The sequence below is a fragment of the Solanum dulcamara genome, chromosome 3 (assembly GCF_947179165.1).
Source record: "Solanum dulcamara chromosome 3, daSolDulc1.2, whole genome shotgun sequence".
Classification (NCBI taxonomy): Eukaryota; Viridiplantae; Streptophyta; class Magnoliopsida; order Solanales; family Solanaceae; genus Solanum; species Solanum dulcamara.
Window position 1 is genome coordinate 49495294 of NC_077239.1, and position 17999 is coordinate 49513292.

The following is a 17999-nucleotide window of genomic DNA, read 5'->3' on the forward strand; positions in this document are numbered from 1 at the left end:
CAAAACTGCTCCAATAATGTTGTTGAATATCAAGCACTCTTACTTGGGCTTCAAATGGCCATTGATATGAAATAATTACAACTACAAGCTTTTGGGGATTCCAAGTTGGTGATCAATCAAGTCTTGGGTAATTATGAAGTAAAGAAGCCTAAGTTAATCTCATATTGTAATTATGCTCAAAAGATGATAGGACGGCTTGGAGAGGTGACTATTCAACATGTCCCAAGAAAGGAAAATAAAAAGGCTGATGTGTTGACAGCTTTGGCTTCTGCATTAGTATCGCCTGATGAAATGCAAGTTGTGATTTGTCAAAGATAGACAACTCCGCCTCCAGAGGAGCATGAAGAAGAATTTCAACAAGTTATCGCCACTTTGGAGCTAAAATTGATGATTGGCGACAACCAATAATATATTATTTATGTTATGGAATATTACCAGAAAACCTTCGAAGAAGGACAAAGATCCGACGAAGAGCCCCTCATTTCCTTTATTATAAAAATACACTTTACAGGCGGTCGTTCGATGGAGTTCTCTTACAATGTTTGGGGGAAGATGAATCTACTCAAGCTATACAAAAAGCACATTCTGGAGTATCTGGAGCACATCAATCTGGGCCAAAACTTCATTTTCACATAAAAAGGATGGGATATTACTGGCAAACCATGGTGAAAGATAGTCTGGATTACGTCCGAAGATGTAAAGCTTGCCAATTCCATGCGAATTTTATACATCAACCCCCAGAAGTATTGCACCCAACGATTGCCTCGTGGACATTTGAAGCTTGGGGTTTGGATGTTGTTAGACTGTTGCCTAAGTCCTCGGGTGGACATTTATACATCCTATCTGCAACTGACTACTTCTCAAAATGGGCAGAAGTTGTTTCTCTTAGAGAAATAAAGAAAGAGAATGTCGCTAACTTTATTCGAGTCAATATTATCTACCTATTTGGTATTCCTCAATACATATTGACAAATAATGGCAAGCCATTTGATAACAAGTTAATGAAGAAGATTTGTGATCTTTTTGGATTCAAGCAACGCAATTCCTCTATGTATTATGCGGCTGCTAGTGGTCTCGCTGAAGCATTTAACAAGACACTCTGCAACTTATTGAAGAAAGTTGTTCCCAAATCTAAGAGAGATTGGCATGAAAGAATGGAAGAGGCTCTTTGGGCATATAGGACTACGTATTGCATTCCAACACAAGCGACTCCCTATTCTCTTATTTATGGAGTTGAAGTAGTTCTTCCACTTGAACGTCAAATCCTGTCATTGCACCTTGCCATTTAAGAAGGGCTCACTGATGAAGAAAATGGTCGGTTACGCCTTGAAGAATTGGAGGCTCTTGATGAAAAAAGACTAGAGGCCCAACAATGTCTGAAATGTTATCAAGCTCATCTAGCTCAATCTTTTAATAAGAAGGTTCGTCTTAGATGCTTCCAACTGGGTGATCAAGTTCTTATTGTAAGAAGGCCCAATATTATTTCTTGTCGGTTTGCAAGTAAGTTATCCGCTAAATGGAATGGATCATATGTGGTACAAGAAGTATACTCAAGTGGCGCTTACAAATTGGTTGACTCGAAAGGATTGCGCATTGGCCCCATTAACGGAAAGTCCATAAAGAGATACTATCTTTGAAGAAAAGAAACACACTCCTTAAGGTACGAGTATAAACTGCATGTTACTCCTATACCGTAGGAATATAAACTGTGCACGGCACCCAAAAAAATGTCCGCTAGGTTGAAAATGTCGAAAAAGACGGCCTAGGCAAAAGTTAGGACACCAAAAAAATATAAAAAAAAATCACTCTTTCAAAACTACGTTATGACTTGATCCTCTTCACTGAGGTACGTAGGCGCTTAGAATTACATTCTGAGTTCAGTCGCATGAGTATCCAAAGAACTCATAGTCTTTCTTGACCCTCTTCACCGTGGTCCATAGAGCTTAGAATTACATCCTGAGTTTTGTCTCATAAGTACAAAATAAATGGGGAAAACGCTATTATTTGAGCATTACCATTTTCTTGTAGATTTTCATATATAACGTGTGAATTAGAGAAGGCCAATCAAGACAGAATTTGAATTGACTTCAAAATAATATCTGTACAAATCCATAAAGCTATTAGTTGTGATTGTTGTACATGTTGCAGTTCTATGAATCTTCTTTTTGGATTCCCTATGTTGAGCTATGAGTATTTCTTTTAATAAGATCAAGCGAATATGAATCTGTCAGCTTTTCTGCATGTGAAATTCATTTTTGAAGTTTGTTTAGAACGATCCTAAGGAACTTGAGCTATAAATTTTGGATATGTCTTAGATTAAGAAGTTTGGTTACTGATAAATTGAATCTCTCCTGGCTTTGTTTCTCTCATACAATGATATGTCTCTCGTACTATCGAAACACACAAGGTGATAAACAACACTTAATGCGATTACATCAATGCATCAATACGAGTAAATAACTCTTGAAGCTAAAACGTAAAAGAAATACATAAAGAAATATGCAATATAATGCAATCAAAAGGATTTATAAAAGAGCAACAACTAATCAATTAGAATTCTAAAAAAAGGAGCAAAAACAAATAGTTCATAATAAGCTAGTCTAAACGTAACTTATAATTAGTTAAGTCTTGAAGAGAAATCTCTAAAACTCTCTTCTTCTCTTCCACATCATTTGAGGCATTCGCAGTAGCTAGAGAAACATCAGCACATTTGTTGCACTCTTGTTTAGCTGCTGAGACTTTAGATTCGACATCTTCGACTCCTTTCTTAGCAGCATCTCAAATGACTTTTAACTCTTTCACCTTCTTCCTCGCCTCCTTAAGAGATTGACAGATGTCAGACAATTCTTCGGACTTCTTATTCTTTTCATTCAAGAAAAGATCAAGGTGTTTCTTGGCATTTAGATATAGCTCAGATTCTTTAATTTTCAAGGCTCTATTAGCAAGGGATGATCGTGTTTGGTCATAGGAGGTGGAAAGTTCAAAGAGAGACTCCAATAAATTCTTCAACGGAGAAATATCCACCCCCATTTCATCTACATTCTTAAGAATTACTTGGACCTCATCCTTAATAGAAGAAACATGTTCTGCAGTGAGATCAGCGAGCTTAAAACGAATCTTATTCCAAGCTCCTTCGACAAAATTCATTCAAAGTTCTGAGATGACTTGCTTTCCGTCAAAAATGGAAACGGACATTACCGGTTTCTTATGGGGAGGATATTCTACATTTGATGTAATCCTTTCATTTGGGACAAAAGTGGCCTCTCGCTCAAATTTGGATGACAGAATTGATCTTCTTGAAGTCGTCCCCTCTACAGATTCATTACTATCTTCTGGCTTCCTTTGGTAAGAAGTCTCCAACATGCTTAACATCGTTTGCCTGCAAAAAAAAAGAAACAATGATATATATATATATATATATATATATATATATAAATAAGTAAATAAAATAAAAAAAGAAATATCATGGTTAGTAGAATCATGTGGTATCATGGAATAAAAAAAATTATCACCTCTTTAATAGCTGTCAGAGTCTTTGAAGAACTAACATTGTTGTCGAAAATTTCTACCAAATGTGAATTAGCATCGTTTAGCGTGTCTGAAGGTAGTTTCAATTACATCCAACAACGATCACTATAGGTGCTACTACTTTCATCTTGAGATGGCCGCTTGTGAGAGGTCCGTTGAATTTGAGCTGAATACTTTTCTTTTTGAATTTCCTTAAGGGAAGATCCATTGATCTTGTCTAGAACAACAACTTTAGACTCTAAAATAGTAGGTTGACTCACAATTAAGACCTCCTCGTCTTTCTTTTGAAGAACCTTACTATCCAGACCAACAACACTCACCAAAGACTGCATATAATTTTTAAGAAAATTTCCATGCACCTTTTCCCACCAAGACTTGTAGTTGAGCAAAAAGAATTTCTTCAAGTTAGACCCACTAGGAGGAAATGTTGCTCTTGCCCTAGATTTTGTTAGCACATAAATTCGTGCAAGCCTTAAGCCCTCGGCTAATGAATCTTCACACAAATCTTAATCTAATCAACCAGGAGCATCTTGAAAAAAGCCAAATTGACGACTGAATCTATAAGGACTATAAGGCTCCACAATAAAGATATTTTCACCCCTTAAAGTGAGATAGTTTGAGCGAAGGCTCATAAAGAAATTAGACTGAAATTCCTTTTCAGTGTCGTCATCGCGGTAGTGGTGAGCATTAGGCCTTTTGATCAATATTGCATCCTAGGCAATAGCTCCCCCTCCATGTATATGCTTCCTCGCATCCTTTTTTTTAAAATACCTAGTATCACCTTTGCTAGAAAAAGAAGACATAAGAGGATTAGCCGGTCCACCCGCTAATGGGTAATGAGTTTTGAAGTAATAGGCCAACCAACCATACACTTAATGAATTGGAAAAAAAGTTTGAACGAGATCGAGTCATGAGCATCTTGAAATCGCGTTTAGACCTTTGTAAATGCTGCCTAAGACTAGAACTGCAAGGCTAACTCTTTTTCCACATGGTAAATGACAGGCGATTCTGAAGACGCCTGGATGAATAAAGTCATGTTCTTCGTAGAAAGCACAAATACACACAACCAGCAAGATAAAAAGGATGCTAAGTATGTTTTATTTTTCTTGTGACTCTTAACTTCCAACTTGTAAAATAAAGCTTCTTCAGCAGAAGACCAATTAACAAATTCACCAATTACGCCATTTGGGTTATGTGATGACTTAAGACGGGCAGACTTCTTTTCTCTTCTTGGTGGAGGTTTTCCATATTTTGTATCTTTCTTACACCAAAACTCTACCTATCTTTCCATAGAAACACTCGAGTCATGATTATTCTCTACTCGGATCTGATGAAAGGCATCAAATAAATGCTCACAAAAGTGAGGGAGAAACTTTTTTCCCTTATCAAATGTGTCTAAAAGTTCTGCAACATTTGGCACGACTTCCTCGTAAAGACTTTTTGTTATGGCTAGACCACCAATCACGTATAAATCCCAAAGTGATATAAATAATTCCCCAACTGAAGTAAGTAGTGTATTTATAGCAGGACACCAAGCTTCGCAGAAGGATCCTTCAAAGTCTAGCGATTCCTGCTAACGATATCTTCAGCCCACTCCCAATAGTCTGGAATATAGTGAAACTCTCCATCAAGTGTGAAAGTGTCATCCCATCGAGTGTCTCCATTAATGATTCACTCGCCCCGGACGTGGTAAAGAAGTTGCAATATTTTTGGTACGATGATTAGGAGTGCAAAGTACCCATGTCTTGGGAGGACGGCTATTATATTCAAGAGTCCAATTATCTAACCCAGGAAGTTCTCCCAAAGATGGCCATGGAGCAGCATATTGGCCAGTTAAAGGCGTAGTTACAAGATGTTTGGTCTCCACCTCGCTGTCTTTATAATCTGATATCACAAGGTATCACAACTCTGAAGAAGAAGAAGTCAATCACTAAAGTAAACCATGACTCAATCTCTAAAAAAATATATGTTTTGTTAGCCCTTAAATTAGTAATTCAATAATCATGGTCATGAATCTCAATAATGAATGATTATATTCTTTGAGCAAGACCTATGCCTAATCTAGATGGTGGAAAGTCTTTACAAATCATGTAAAGTATTTACCTTAGATGGTGTAAAGTCTTGGGCTGGGACTATGGGATGCTTTTGACTCAGACGGTGTAAAGTCTTTGTCACGAATCATGTAAAGTCTTTACCTTAGACGGTGTGAATTATTTAGCTCAGACTATGTAATGCCTTTGACTCAAACGGTATAAAGTCTGCCATAAATCATGTAAAGTCTTTACCTTAGACGGTGTAAAATATTTAGCTCGGACTATGGAACGCCTTTGACTCAGATGGTGTAAAATCTTTTCCAAAAATCATGTAAAGTCTTTGCCTTAGACGGTGTAAAGTTTATCGGACTATGGAATGACTTTGACTCAGACGATGTAAAGTCTTTGCCACAAATCATGTAAAGTCTTTGCCTTAGATGGTGTAAAGTCTTTAGCTTGGACTATGGAATGTATTTGACTCAGACGGTGTAACATCTTTGCCACAAATCATGTAGAGTCTTTGCCTTAGATTGTGTATAGTCTTTAGCTCGGACTATGGAATGCCTTTGACTCAAACGGTGTAAAGTCCTTGCCACAAATCATATAAATTCTTTGTCTTAGATGGTGTAAAGTCTTTAGCTCAGACTATGGAATGTCTTTGACTCAGACGGTTTAAAGTATTTGCCACAAATCATGTAAATTCTTTGCCTTAGATGGTGTAAAGTCTTTAGCTCAGACTATGGAACGCCTTTGACTCAGACGGTGTAAAGTCTTTGCCACAAATCATTTAAAGTCTTTGCCTTAGATGGTGTAAAGTCTTTAGATCGGACTATGGAACGCCTTTGACTCAGACAGTGTAAAGTCTTTGCCACAAATCATGTAAAGTCTTTGCCTTAGACGGTGTAAAGTCTTTAGCTTGGACTATGGAATATCTTTGACTCAGACGGTGTAAAGTCTTTGCCGTAAATCATGTAACATCTTTGCCTCAGACGTTGTAAAGTCTTTGGCTTGGACTATGGAATGCCTTTGACTCAGACGATGTAAATTCTTTGCCACAAATCATGTAAAGTCTTTGCCTCAGATGATATAAAGTCTTTGCCACAAATCATGTAAAGTATCTATCTTAGACAGTGTAAAGACTTTGGCTAGAACAATGCGGAACCTTCAGGTCAAATGGTGTAAATTCTTTGCCAAGAATAATGTGAAATTATTTCCAACAATGTGACACCTTTGGTTTAAATGATAAAAAAATAAGATAAAATAAAATAATGCATGCCTACAAAGTCAACAAAAATGAGCTTCTTCAACAGTATGCTTGAAGTCTTTAAATCGTACCAAATGTGCATGTTGAAGTCTTTAAATCCTCCAAATACATAAGTAGATAACACACACAAAACAAAATACCATAGATAAAAATAACTACTACCTGTCAAGTTGAGGAAGCCACACTAGACTAACCAGGCTAGACTTGAGACAAACTTTTCTTGGTGATAATAATGTCTTGAAGTCTAGTTTCTACCAATCCCAACCCTTTTTGGTAACGATGTTCCTACATCAAGATATAAAATATTTTGTGAGACAACAAAAATCTGAAATTTTCAACATGACAAAATTTGAAGTCAAAAAACAAATTACCTAGAACGATATTGAAGGTGTTTAAATCTAAATTTTGGATATGTTGTAGTCGTTCTTATCTATTTATGGAAAATCAAGAGAACTGCAATCTCGATACTTTTACATTGAAAAAAAAAAGTTGGTGCCTTCACGAAAATCTGAAATTTTTGGTGCACCCAAATCTACAGCTGACTTCATAAAAATATCTAAAATAATTCTGAAGGTATTAAATTTTGAATTTTGGATATGTTGTAGACCCTTGTGTCTAGATTTAAAAAAAATCAAGTGACTTGTAATTTCGTCATTCCTACATCAAGATATGAAAGCTCTAGTAAAGCCATACAAATCTGAAAATTTTAACATGACAGAATCTAGAGCTAACTTCAAAAAATCATACAGAACAGTTATCAAGATATTAAATTCTGAATTTTGGATCTATCGTAGACTAAAAAGTCTAGTCTCCAGAAAATCAAACCATTCGTGATTTCAATGTTTTTATAATAAGATACGAATTTTCTACGACAGACATGTCAAGATGTGGAAAAGGTTGGTGAAAATCAAAGGAAAGAGAAGAAGAAAGTACCACGACGTTGATCGTCAAGCCACATTGATGCAAAACAATGAAGGTCAGGCGTCTATTTGTAGAGGTTTGTTAGCATCTATTGTAACTAGACTCAAACTTGAATTAGGCTTCTACAAATTTGACTCCTAAGCGAATTCCAATTACAGGTGGTGGAATCTTGCATAACAAGCATATACCTTCTTTTTTCTCCTCTAGCCTAATTGGTCAAAAAAAAGTAAGGAAACAAAAAAATGGCTGGCCACGTGCAAAACAAATAATTGGCTAGCCACGTACAACAAAAAAATTCTAATCCTAATTGGATAGAACTAATTTGTTACCTCTCTACTCCAACAATGATGAAGTGGTGCATCAATATAGTATGGATTCACGGTGCATCTCAAAATACATGGTATGTCATTATCTTATAATTAATACTTCAAGCCTAATCTTCAAAAGATAAAATATCTCGACAAGACTTGTAGTAGGGGGCATTTGTAATCATTTAAAATTTATTAAATATAAATTTATAGAATGATTCAATTTATATTAAATTCAAGATATATTAGTCCAAATAAATATTTTGGATTAATAAAATTGGATCAATTATTTAAGTCCAATAAATATGGATTTAATTAAAAATCTATAAAGATGACCCCACTTTGCTAAGCTCGATATCATCTCATCCTAGAGGCCCATTTTCATGCCACGTGTCAAAGTTACGTGGCAATCCAAGTCAAATTAAATAAGCCACTAGAATTATGTCATGTGTCAAAGTTATGTGGCGATCCAAATCAAATTAAATAAGTCACTAGAATTATGTCATGTGCCAAAGTTAGGTGGCAATCCAAGTCAAATTAAATAATTCACTAAAATCATGCCACATGTCAAAGTTATGTTGCAATCTAAGTCAAATTAAATGAGTCACTAGAATAATGCCACGTGTATATGTGACATGTTTTGACCAATCAAATTAAAGCTCTTCACCAAAGAAATCTGATTGGTCAGTTCAAACCAACCAATCAAATCGCACCATCATACCACTCCCTACAACTATAAATAGGGGTCCTCATTATTCTCAAAGGGGGGAGGGGTTCAAGAACAAGAAGCAAGAAGAGAGCTCGTAGATCAAAGACCGCAAATTCTCTACAAAGCTACAAAGTTCAAGTAATCAAATTCAAGTTCAAGTTCAAGATCAAGAACGAAGAAATATATCAAGAAGATCAAGATCAAGTTACTTGTTCATATTTACTATTTGTCATAACCATACAAGTGTTCGTAACGAATAATTCAAATTCAAATTTGAAGACGAAAATTCAAGATCAAGTTATTCAAGCCCTTGACTCTAAATCAAATTCAAGTTCAACATGTTTCATATTATTTGAAGAATCAGAGGATTATCATAGAGATTGTAACACGCACTACATTTTGAAATCAAATATTACACTTTGTTACTCCAATTTTCCGGTCCTGATTATATATTTTTTTCGGCTCAAAAATTTGTTGTTTATAGTGGCTATTCAAGTCAAATTAAATGAGCCACTAAAATCACACCAAGTGTCAAAGATATATGGCAATCCAAGTCAAATTAAATGAGCCATTAGAATCATGCCATGTTTAAAAATTATGTGGCAATCCAAGTCAAATTAAATAAGCCACTAAAATTATGCCATGTTTCAAAATTATGTGGCAATCTAAGTCAAATTAAATGAGTCACTAGAATAATGTCACATGTATATGTGACATGTTCTGACCAATCAAATTAAAGTTCCTCACCAAAAGAATCTGATTGGTCAGTTCAAACTGACCAATTAAATCACACAAGCATATCACTCCCTACAACTATAAATAGGGGTCCTCATTATTTTCAGGGGGGGTTTCAAGAACAAGGAGCAAGAAGAGAGCTCGTGGATCAATGACCGCAAATTCTCTACAAAGCTACAAAGTTCAAGTAATCAAATTCAAGTTCAAGTTCAAGATCAAGAACGAAGGCAAATATCAAAAAGTTCGAGATCAAGTTACTTGTTCATATTTATTACTCGTCATAACTGTAAAAGTGTTCGTGACTAATAATTCAAATCCAAATTTTAAGACGAAGATTCAAGATCAAGCTGTCCAACCCCTTGACTCTAAATCAAATTCAAGTCCAACATATTTCATATTATTTGAAGAATCAAAGGATTATTATAGAGATTGTAACACACACTACATTTTGAAATCAAATATTACACTTTGTTACTTAAATTTTTCGGTCTTGATTATTTATTTTTCTCCGCTTAAAAATCTGTTGTTTACAGTATTATTTAATGTGCCTACCTTAATATTAATAGATGTAATCAGAATGAATTCATTTTTGATTAAGCTGGAAAAAGGAGGAGGATAAAACCTCTGACAAGGGACATTTTTCGGAAACTAAAAAACAAGAAAATATAAGTGAATTCCTATATATATTCATTTCAAAAAAAAATTATTCCTTAAAATAAAAAAAATAAGAAAGCATGTCTATTTTACTTCATTCGCATTTGTACCAAATAATTCACAAAGTAAATTCAGAATACTTTATGCAGAAGAAATAAACTTCTCCTTTATCCTTCTCCTTTCCCTTGGTAAATCATATATACTCAAGAAAGTTAAAACATAGCTATATACAACCCTATTTTTTGATTATTCGTTTTAACTAAGATCATTTTCTAAATATAATTAGATGTTTTATAACCATGCTAGACATGAAAAGCTCACTAATATTATATAATTTTATGTAAAAGTATAAAACGTATATAAATATATCTAATATGCTATTATACACTTTTGCATAAAGTTGACATATACTTTGTGTACAATGTGTATAACTATAATATTGCATATTATTGCGGAAAAAAAATTTGGTTGTAAGAGTGCAAACTAAAAATATGGCACGTAGATGCAATCTTTTGTGTTGAAGGGTATATTTTAAAAAGGTTTTCTTTTGACAAGAGATGATCATTTGTTTTGTAATACAATTTGGAGAGAGATCATGTGCCAAAAGAGAGTTGTATGCTTCAATAGGTATATTTGGTCAACGTGGACCTAGTATAGCAATATAGTATACTAATAGCATGTTTGGAAAGCCACATTGTAATTGAAATTTGGTGTAATTGAGTGTAATTATATTTTTTAGCATGTTTGGTAGACCAAGTAATTACTTGGTAAGAGAGGATTGAGTACAATTGAAGGGGAGTAATTACACTCTTCAATTCTCAAGGGAGGGTAAGGAATTGGTGTAATTACACTATGTAATTACATGAAACTTTTTAAAATTCTTCTTTTACTTTTATTTTTATTTTTTTCATTTTAATTTATTTTTTATTTCTACTATTTAAAAAAAAAATCATTCTCATTCTCAACCTTTACTTTTTTATTCCATGCAATTTTTTATATTATTTATTTATTTATTATTCTATTTTTTAAAAAAAATAAATTTAATAGTATTCTAATTTTTAAAATCATATTTATGTACATTGTGTTAAAATTTGATATAAGAGCATTATGTTAAAGTTTTTGTTTTGAATTTAGGATTTATGTCATTTTTCAATTTCATTTGTTTTAGTACTATTGACTTGATATTTCACATTGCAAAATATTTATTTTTTAGTTAAACTTGATAGATTATTTTTTGTCAAATGTTTTATTAATTTTATGACATTATATTTATAATATTAACATTTTTGTCAAACATACATTTCATGATGTTTATAAAAATCTTATACTTTTAGTTTATTTGATTAAATTATTTAAAATATACCAATTTAAAATTATAAATAAGCTATGTTTTATAATATTAGTTAAGAACATATGTTTATTAATTAATATTTAATTTAATATCATTTATAAATATCCTTATTTGTCTAATATAAATTTTAAATTTAGAAAATTAATTTTTATTTTTAAAAGTTAATATAACCTTGCAATTATACTTGTGCAACGAAAAAAAATAATTATAATTACACTGGAATTAAACTGTGGCAAACAAACACGTTATCGCAATTACTAGATTGTGTAATTACTACATTAATAATTACCGCCCTAGTAATTACACCAATTTTAATTAGCATGTGGTTTTCCAATCAGACCCTAACTGAATTTGTATGTAAGTGGGTCCAAATGCCTTCTAAATTACATTACAATGTTGCCGAAAGGCGGAAAAAAGAAAACTTGCATAGAAGCATAAATTACAATGTTAGCTGCTTAACAGCTGATTTTGGGTGTGTTTGGCATCAACGAAAATCATGTTTGGTTGGTGAGTGGAAAAATATTTTCGAAAAAATAAAATTTTGAAATTTTGAAATATTTTTTTAAAATAAACTTTTAAATTTTTTTGGGGAGGGGGGTGGCTGGGGTTGGGATGAGGTGGGGGAGAGGGGGATGGTAGGGGAATAGAGATAAAGATGGGGTAAAAAAATGATATTTTCAAAATTTAAAATATTTTTTAAAAATAAACTTGTAAATTTTTTTGGGGGGAGGGGGGGGGGGCTGGTATGGGGGTCGGAGTAGGGGTGTATTGAGGTTGGAAGACAGTTTTAAAAAATATTTTCCTGTTATAAACATATTTGTATTATAGTGAATATCTTCTTTGGAGAAAACTTAGGAACACCAAGTCAATTTTCCCTTATAAATAAAGAGTTTTCCCTCATTGTATAGATATTATTCAAAAGAAATAAGAATTCTTTTTTTTTCCTATTTTATTCTCTTCTTTTTGTTTTATCTAATTTCATCACACGTTATCAGCACGAGTTTTTAACTTACTGACTAGATGGACAAGTATTCTTTCTATTCCCTACGTGCATCTAGATTACTAAAACTATTGTTTATATGCCAAATTTTGTGTGAATAAGGTCATGGTTTAGATTATAACTAATTAACTATACTATGTTGCAATTCATCCTGATATTGAAGTAATTTGTTTGTTACTACTGCAACATTGAGATATACGGCAATTGTTGTCACTTTTACACAAATACCAATGCTTATCCGTATAATTTACTAACGGCAGGGATTAAACTATCTATATATATGTGTTTTTTCTGTAATAATTAAACTAAGCATACTTATGATTGTATTTGTGGCAAATTATTTATAAGTTTCAAGAAAGTGTGAAAGGAACAATTTTGATTTTTTAAAAAAGAAGCTATGATTATCACCGTCACATGATATTGCTGGGATAGAGAAGATTATTTAAATTGTGGCAATAAAGAGTCACCCCAAGAAAAGGAACCATAGCTTCTCTGTTACTGATTTTTTTTTTATCTAAATCAGGTAAGAGTTTTACATTGTTTCTTTTTTAATTTATAATCAATGGAAGTCCTTAGGTTTTTAAAGGCTCCTAATGAGTTCCTATTGAAATCTGGTTTATTATGTTATTGGTTGAGGGTAAGACGATGGATTCAATTCCTATAGCACCAAAACAGTAAGACATTGGATTATATTCTCGATGTATCATGATGATTAGTTAATGAGTTTAAGTCTCATTGATTTATGGCCTAAAATGCCTTTATATGGATAAGATGATGGATTCATGTCCAATCACACCAAGAGGGTAAGACATCAAGTTTGAGTCTTGGTGCACCATGATGAAAAAAGTTGGGTTCAAGTCCCACGATTTATGGCGTAACACGCCATATATGAATAAGACATTGGGTTTGAACCTCAATGCACCATAGTAATTATATAATGATGATTTAAGTAAAATAAGGTGTTTTTGGTAAAATATTATGAAACCTATTCTACTGAATTTGCTCCATTCCTTGATATGAATGTAATAGAAGTGCATAATATGTCTGAAAGAAGCCAACTGGTTGAATAATGCACATGAATGTGGAATAAGGTACTAAGCTATCATAATTTGATATGCTTCACACCCATTCATGAAAAATGAGAACTTTTGATCAATGCTACAGATATAGATTCATTCTCTAAATTGAATGTGGTAGCAATGCATAATATGTATGAAAGAAGACAAGTCATTGAATAATGCACATGAACGTGGAATGAGGTATTAAGATATCATAATTTGATATGTTTAGATGATTGTGTTCCATTCATTAAGAATGAGGATTTTTGATAATGATGAGAAGAATTATAGAAAATTCAAATGGCCATCCATTAAAAAAACTAAAGATTCTTTTAAATGTGAATTTTCTTGTATTGATTTTTATCGAGGCAGGTTAATTGTGACTAGACCATCACTAATGAAAGTTGAGATTGAATCTCATGTGTTCTTGAAATGTATACATGGAGATATTTGTGGACCTATTCACCCACATAGTGGGTTGTTTAGATACTTCATAGTCCTAATTGATGCTTCTTCTAGATGGTCTTATGTGTATCTATTGCCATCTCGCAACTTGGTGTTTGCAAAATTATTGGCATAAATAGTATGATTACAGACACAGTTTTCTGATAATCAAATTAAGTGCATTTGTCTTGATAATGCTACAGAATTTTCATCTCAATCATTTAATGATTATTTTCTATTGATTGGGATTGAATAAACCCAATATTGAAGTAAATGTGATAGTGCAAAAATGAAGCTTAATAATATGGATGTGCATTTAATCGTGATGAGATCACGACTCACCTTTAAAAGAGGTAGAGTAATTGAGAAGAAATACATCTAAAATTTACTTCTGAAGTAATAAATATGAAATATACTCAAGAAAATAGCACGTCATGGTAAACTTGAAGTTTACTAGTATAAATAATTTTGTCATCTTGAAGATGTGCATATTAAAAGAACTAGAAGATTCTTCAAAAATTCTTTAAGTTGTTTGTTCTCATGATAAGTTGAGTGGATAAACTAATGTTGGGACGAATCCCTGAAAATTCTGAAAAGTATAAAAAGTGAATGTGGGCCCGTTCACATGTCATGTGATATGTGAAATAGAGGCATCTATATGATATTCACATGTGCGTTTATCATCTACCTACAGTTTGACATTCGCAAAATTATTTATGCAAAATAATTGAGTTAAGAGCAAAACTTTTAGAATATGTAATCAAGACAATTCATCTTGATAACATTGATAAATATCCAAGATGATGTGACATTAAATGCCTAAAATAATAGTCAATCATTGCTTATGATAACAAAGCTTCATGGTTTGAAATATGATAAACTGCATACAAAAGTATGCATCAGACTAATAAATTATGATCATTTTCTCTCTCAATTAATTTATGGTCAAGGACCATGTAATTTCTATCTAATAATTTTGATGTGTGGTATATGATTAATAAATATACCATGATGCACAAAGATGAATTCTCCAAAATAGATTGGGATATATTTTAGTTTGTCTAATATAAGGGGGAGATAAGAAGCAATCAAGAGTTGGAAATGCTCCTATTGAATGTCCCTGAAGAACAAAGGGTTTAACATGCATGAAGCATGATAGACCAATCAGTTCTAAGTAGAATAATCCTTGAAAAAGGAGAGGAGCAAATGATTAAAATGATCATAATGGGGAGGTAATGCTCTCTTGAAGAGCCTACGACATAACACTTCATGAAACCTCATGAAAGGAGTACGTACCTCAAAATAATGAAGTAATGAGATCTCAAAAAGTTATATCACATTGTGAACCGGCATAATTGATATATTGTCAACGATATCTTTGATACAATATATTACAATATTGTAAAAGATTATAAGTATCTGAATTCTACGATCTATTAAAGCATGCTGACGTAGAAATGTTTATCAAGTGAAAAGTGGAATGATGCATCTTGGTAAGCGTAAAGCTTAATTGACTTGCAACCTAGATGTCATGAATTTAATATTGAAAATTGTCACTTGAAAAAAATTATATAAAAATCCCTTGAGGATGCAAAATTGATAGCATATACAAATTTTTGAAAAACTTGTTTATAATCCTCATAAGGATTAAATCAATCAAGAATCTTTTGTATTGTTATTCAAGTTGATGACTTGAATTGAAACTCTTGAGGAGTTTTCAAAAGACAATTGATTATTTGCTTGGAGTGAGGAACTTGTAAAATTCTTTGATCATGAAGTGAGGAATTTGAAGAATTATTTGGTCCTGAAGGGATGATTCATAAAAGGAGATAGAACGAAACACATTTCGCCAAAACTTTTCTACACACATGAGCTACCATGAACAGTGATATCAACGTGCAACAGATTTGTTCAAGTAATAATATGACTGATTTATTCACCAAGTCTCTACCAACTACAACTTTTGAGAAGATGGTGCACAATCTTGGTATATAAAGATTCAAATCTTTGGATTGATATCTCATTAGGGGGAGTTAATATGCGATGTACTTTTTTTTCCTCACGAGATTTTGTCCCATTAGATTTTCCTTATAAAGTTTTTAATGAGGCAACCAAAATGCGTATTATTAAATATGTGTACTATTTTTCCTTCATTATAATTTTTTTCCACTGAGTTTTATCTAGTAAGGTTTTAACGAGGCACATAATCTATCAAATAGACATCCAAGGGGGAGTGTTATCAACATATTTATATTATAATGAATGTCTACTATGTGGATTTCTTTGGAGAAAAGTTAGAAACCCTAACATAGGGACCAAGACAATTTTCTCCTATAAATAAAGGGGTTTCTCCTCATTGTAAAGCAGACCTGAATATTATTCAAGAGAAATAAAAAGTCTTCTCTCTTCTCCCTACTTTATTCTCTTCTTCTTGTTTTATATAGTTTCATAACATTTCCTTAATCTTTGAAGAGAAATCATTTTCCTTAAATTTGAAGAAAATAAGTTGATTTGAAAAATATTTTCCAAAACATTTAAGCCAACAAAACATGAGAAAATAGGAAAACATTTTCCTTCATAGCAAACACACCCTTAGTTTGCTGTTTTTTCCTAACCATTCTAAGTAGTACGTTGGCTGCATACAGAATTTTCCAGTCGAATATGGTTGATTTTACATTCTTTTTCCTTTTTTTAACGTTATGATTAGTTGTAACGCACAAACAGTTATCACTTTCACATTTTAGTCTACTCGATAGAAAACAAAAAACCAATAGTCTATTCAAATTCCCTTCTTTTCCCATTTGGTTAAGCATATTACACGTACACGTATATTGCATGCATAATAATAAGGTACAAACGAAGTGTTGTCCAATTTCTTGTCTCATTTGCCAGGGAAAGAATTTGAGTTGTCCGTAACATTGGTGTATTGCAAGTTTGCAGCAAAAGCATAGGATCTGTACTTATTTGCATCCATTGATTTACAGAAACAAGAATCCTTCCTACACTAACTATATACATGCTAGCCCAACTAACTACTTAAGTAAATCAACAGCAAATCACAAAACTAGATAATAGAAAACGAAAATCAACTAAGACAAGCAAATGGAGGCCTAACAAGCCAAAAGGAGCTAATCTTGATGCACATTTCCAGAGGAATAACCTTGACTAGTTTATTATTTTTATCCAAGTAATCAACAGGATCACAACTTCAGTAAACTCATAGAAGCATCTACAGTAAGCCCTTCCTCATGGATTTCATGATTTATTAGGCAATGGTGGTCGAGGTGGAAGGATTAAGCTGGCAAGCTCATCATTTAGCTTTACAGGGAGGGGTGGCATCTGCTTCATTATTTCGGGCATATCGTTCAAGCTGCAAGAGATAGTTTCCTTAGCATGCAGTAGAACAACAACAAAAAAAAAGAAGAAGAAGATAAAATCAAGTAGAATTGTAGTGAAGGCTACAAAAAGACTTCATCAAATACTATTGTCCACAAATTCGTATGGAGACACATATTGCAGAAACTTTCAGTTGAGGAAGATCAAGAAAATCATGCATAAAAACATCTTGTTAGTATGAATAAAAGTAGATACTTGAATAACAGATACCTAATTTTGTAAAGGATTTTTAAGGATTAAGATCTTTCAGGTTAACTATGAGAATAAGAAGCTTATTCCTACTTCCAAAAAGCATCACATATATTTCAATTATAATGCGTTAAGCATGGCTCAAATTTTGAAAATTTTAGAAAATTTCATTTAATCTAAAAGCTGAAACAAGACATATTAGCTAAGCTGGAGAATCAACAGGAGTCAAAAGACAAGACACATTAGCTAATCTGGAGAATGAACAGGAGTCAAAAGACATTCACGAATTACTAAATGCTCATAACAGTTACTCCCTCCATCCCAATTTATGTGATACGCTTTGAGTGTGCACAAAATTTAAGAAAAAAAGACTTTTGAAACTTGTTAAGACAACCTATAGATATTTGTG

The 17999-nt window shown here is 32.9% G+C and overlaps 1 protein-coding gene across 1 annotated transcript in view; it reads right to left on the reverse strand.

The window, feature by feature from the left end:
* Positions 1-16911: 16911 nt before the first annotated feature.
* The window catches only part of LOC129882582 (uncharacterized), a 29985-nt gene continuing 28897 nt past the window's right edge, over positions 16912-17999 (reverse strand). The window contains exon 7 of the mRNA XM_055956955.1: positions 16912-17375. Coding sequence (XP_055812930.1) covers positions 17261-17375 — 115 coding nt within the window. The 3' untranslated portion in view covers positions 16912-17260. The remainder of the gene's footprint in view (positions 17376-17999) is intronic.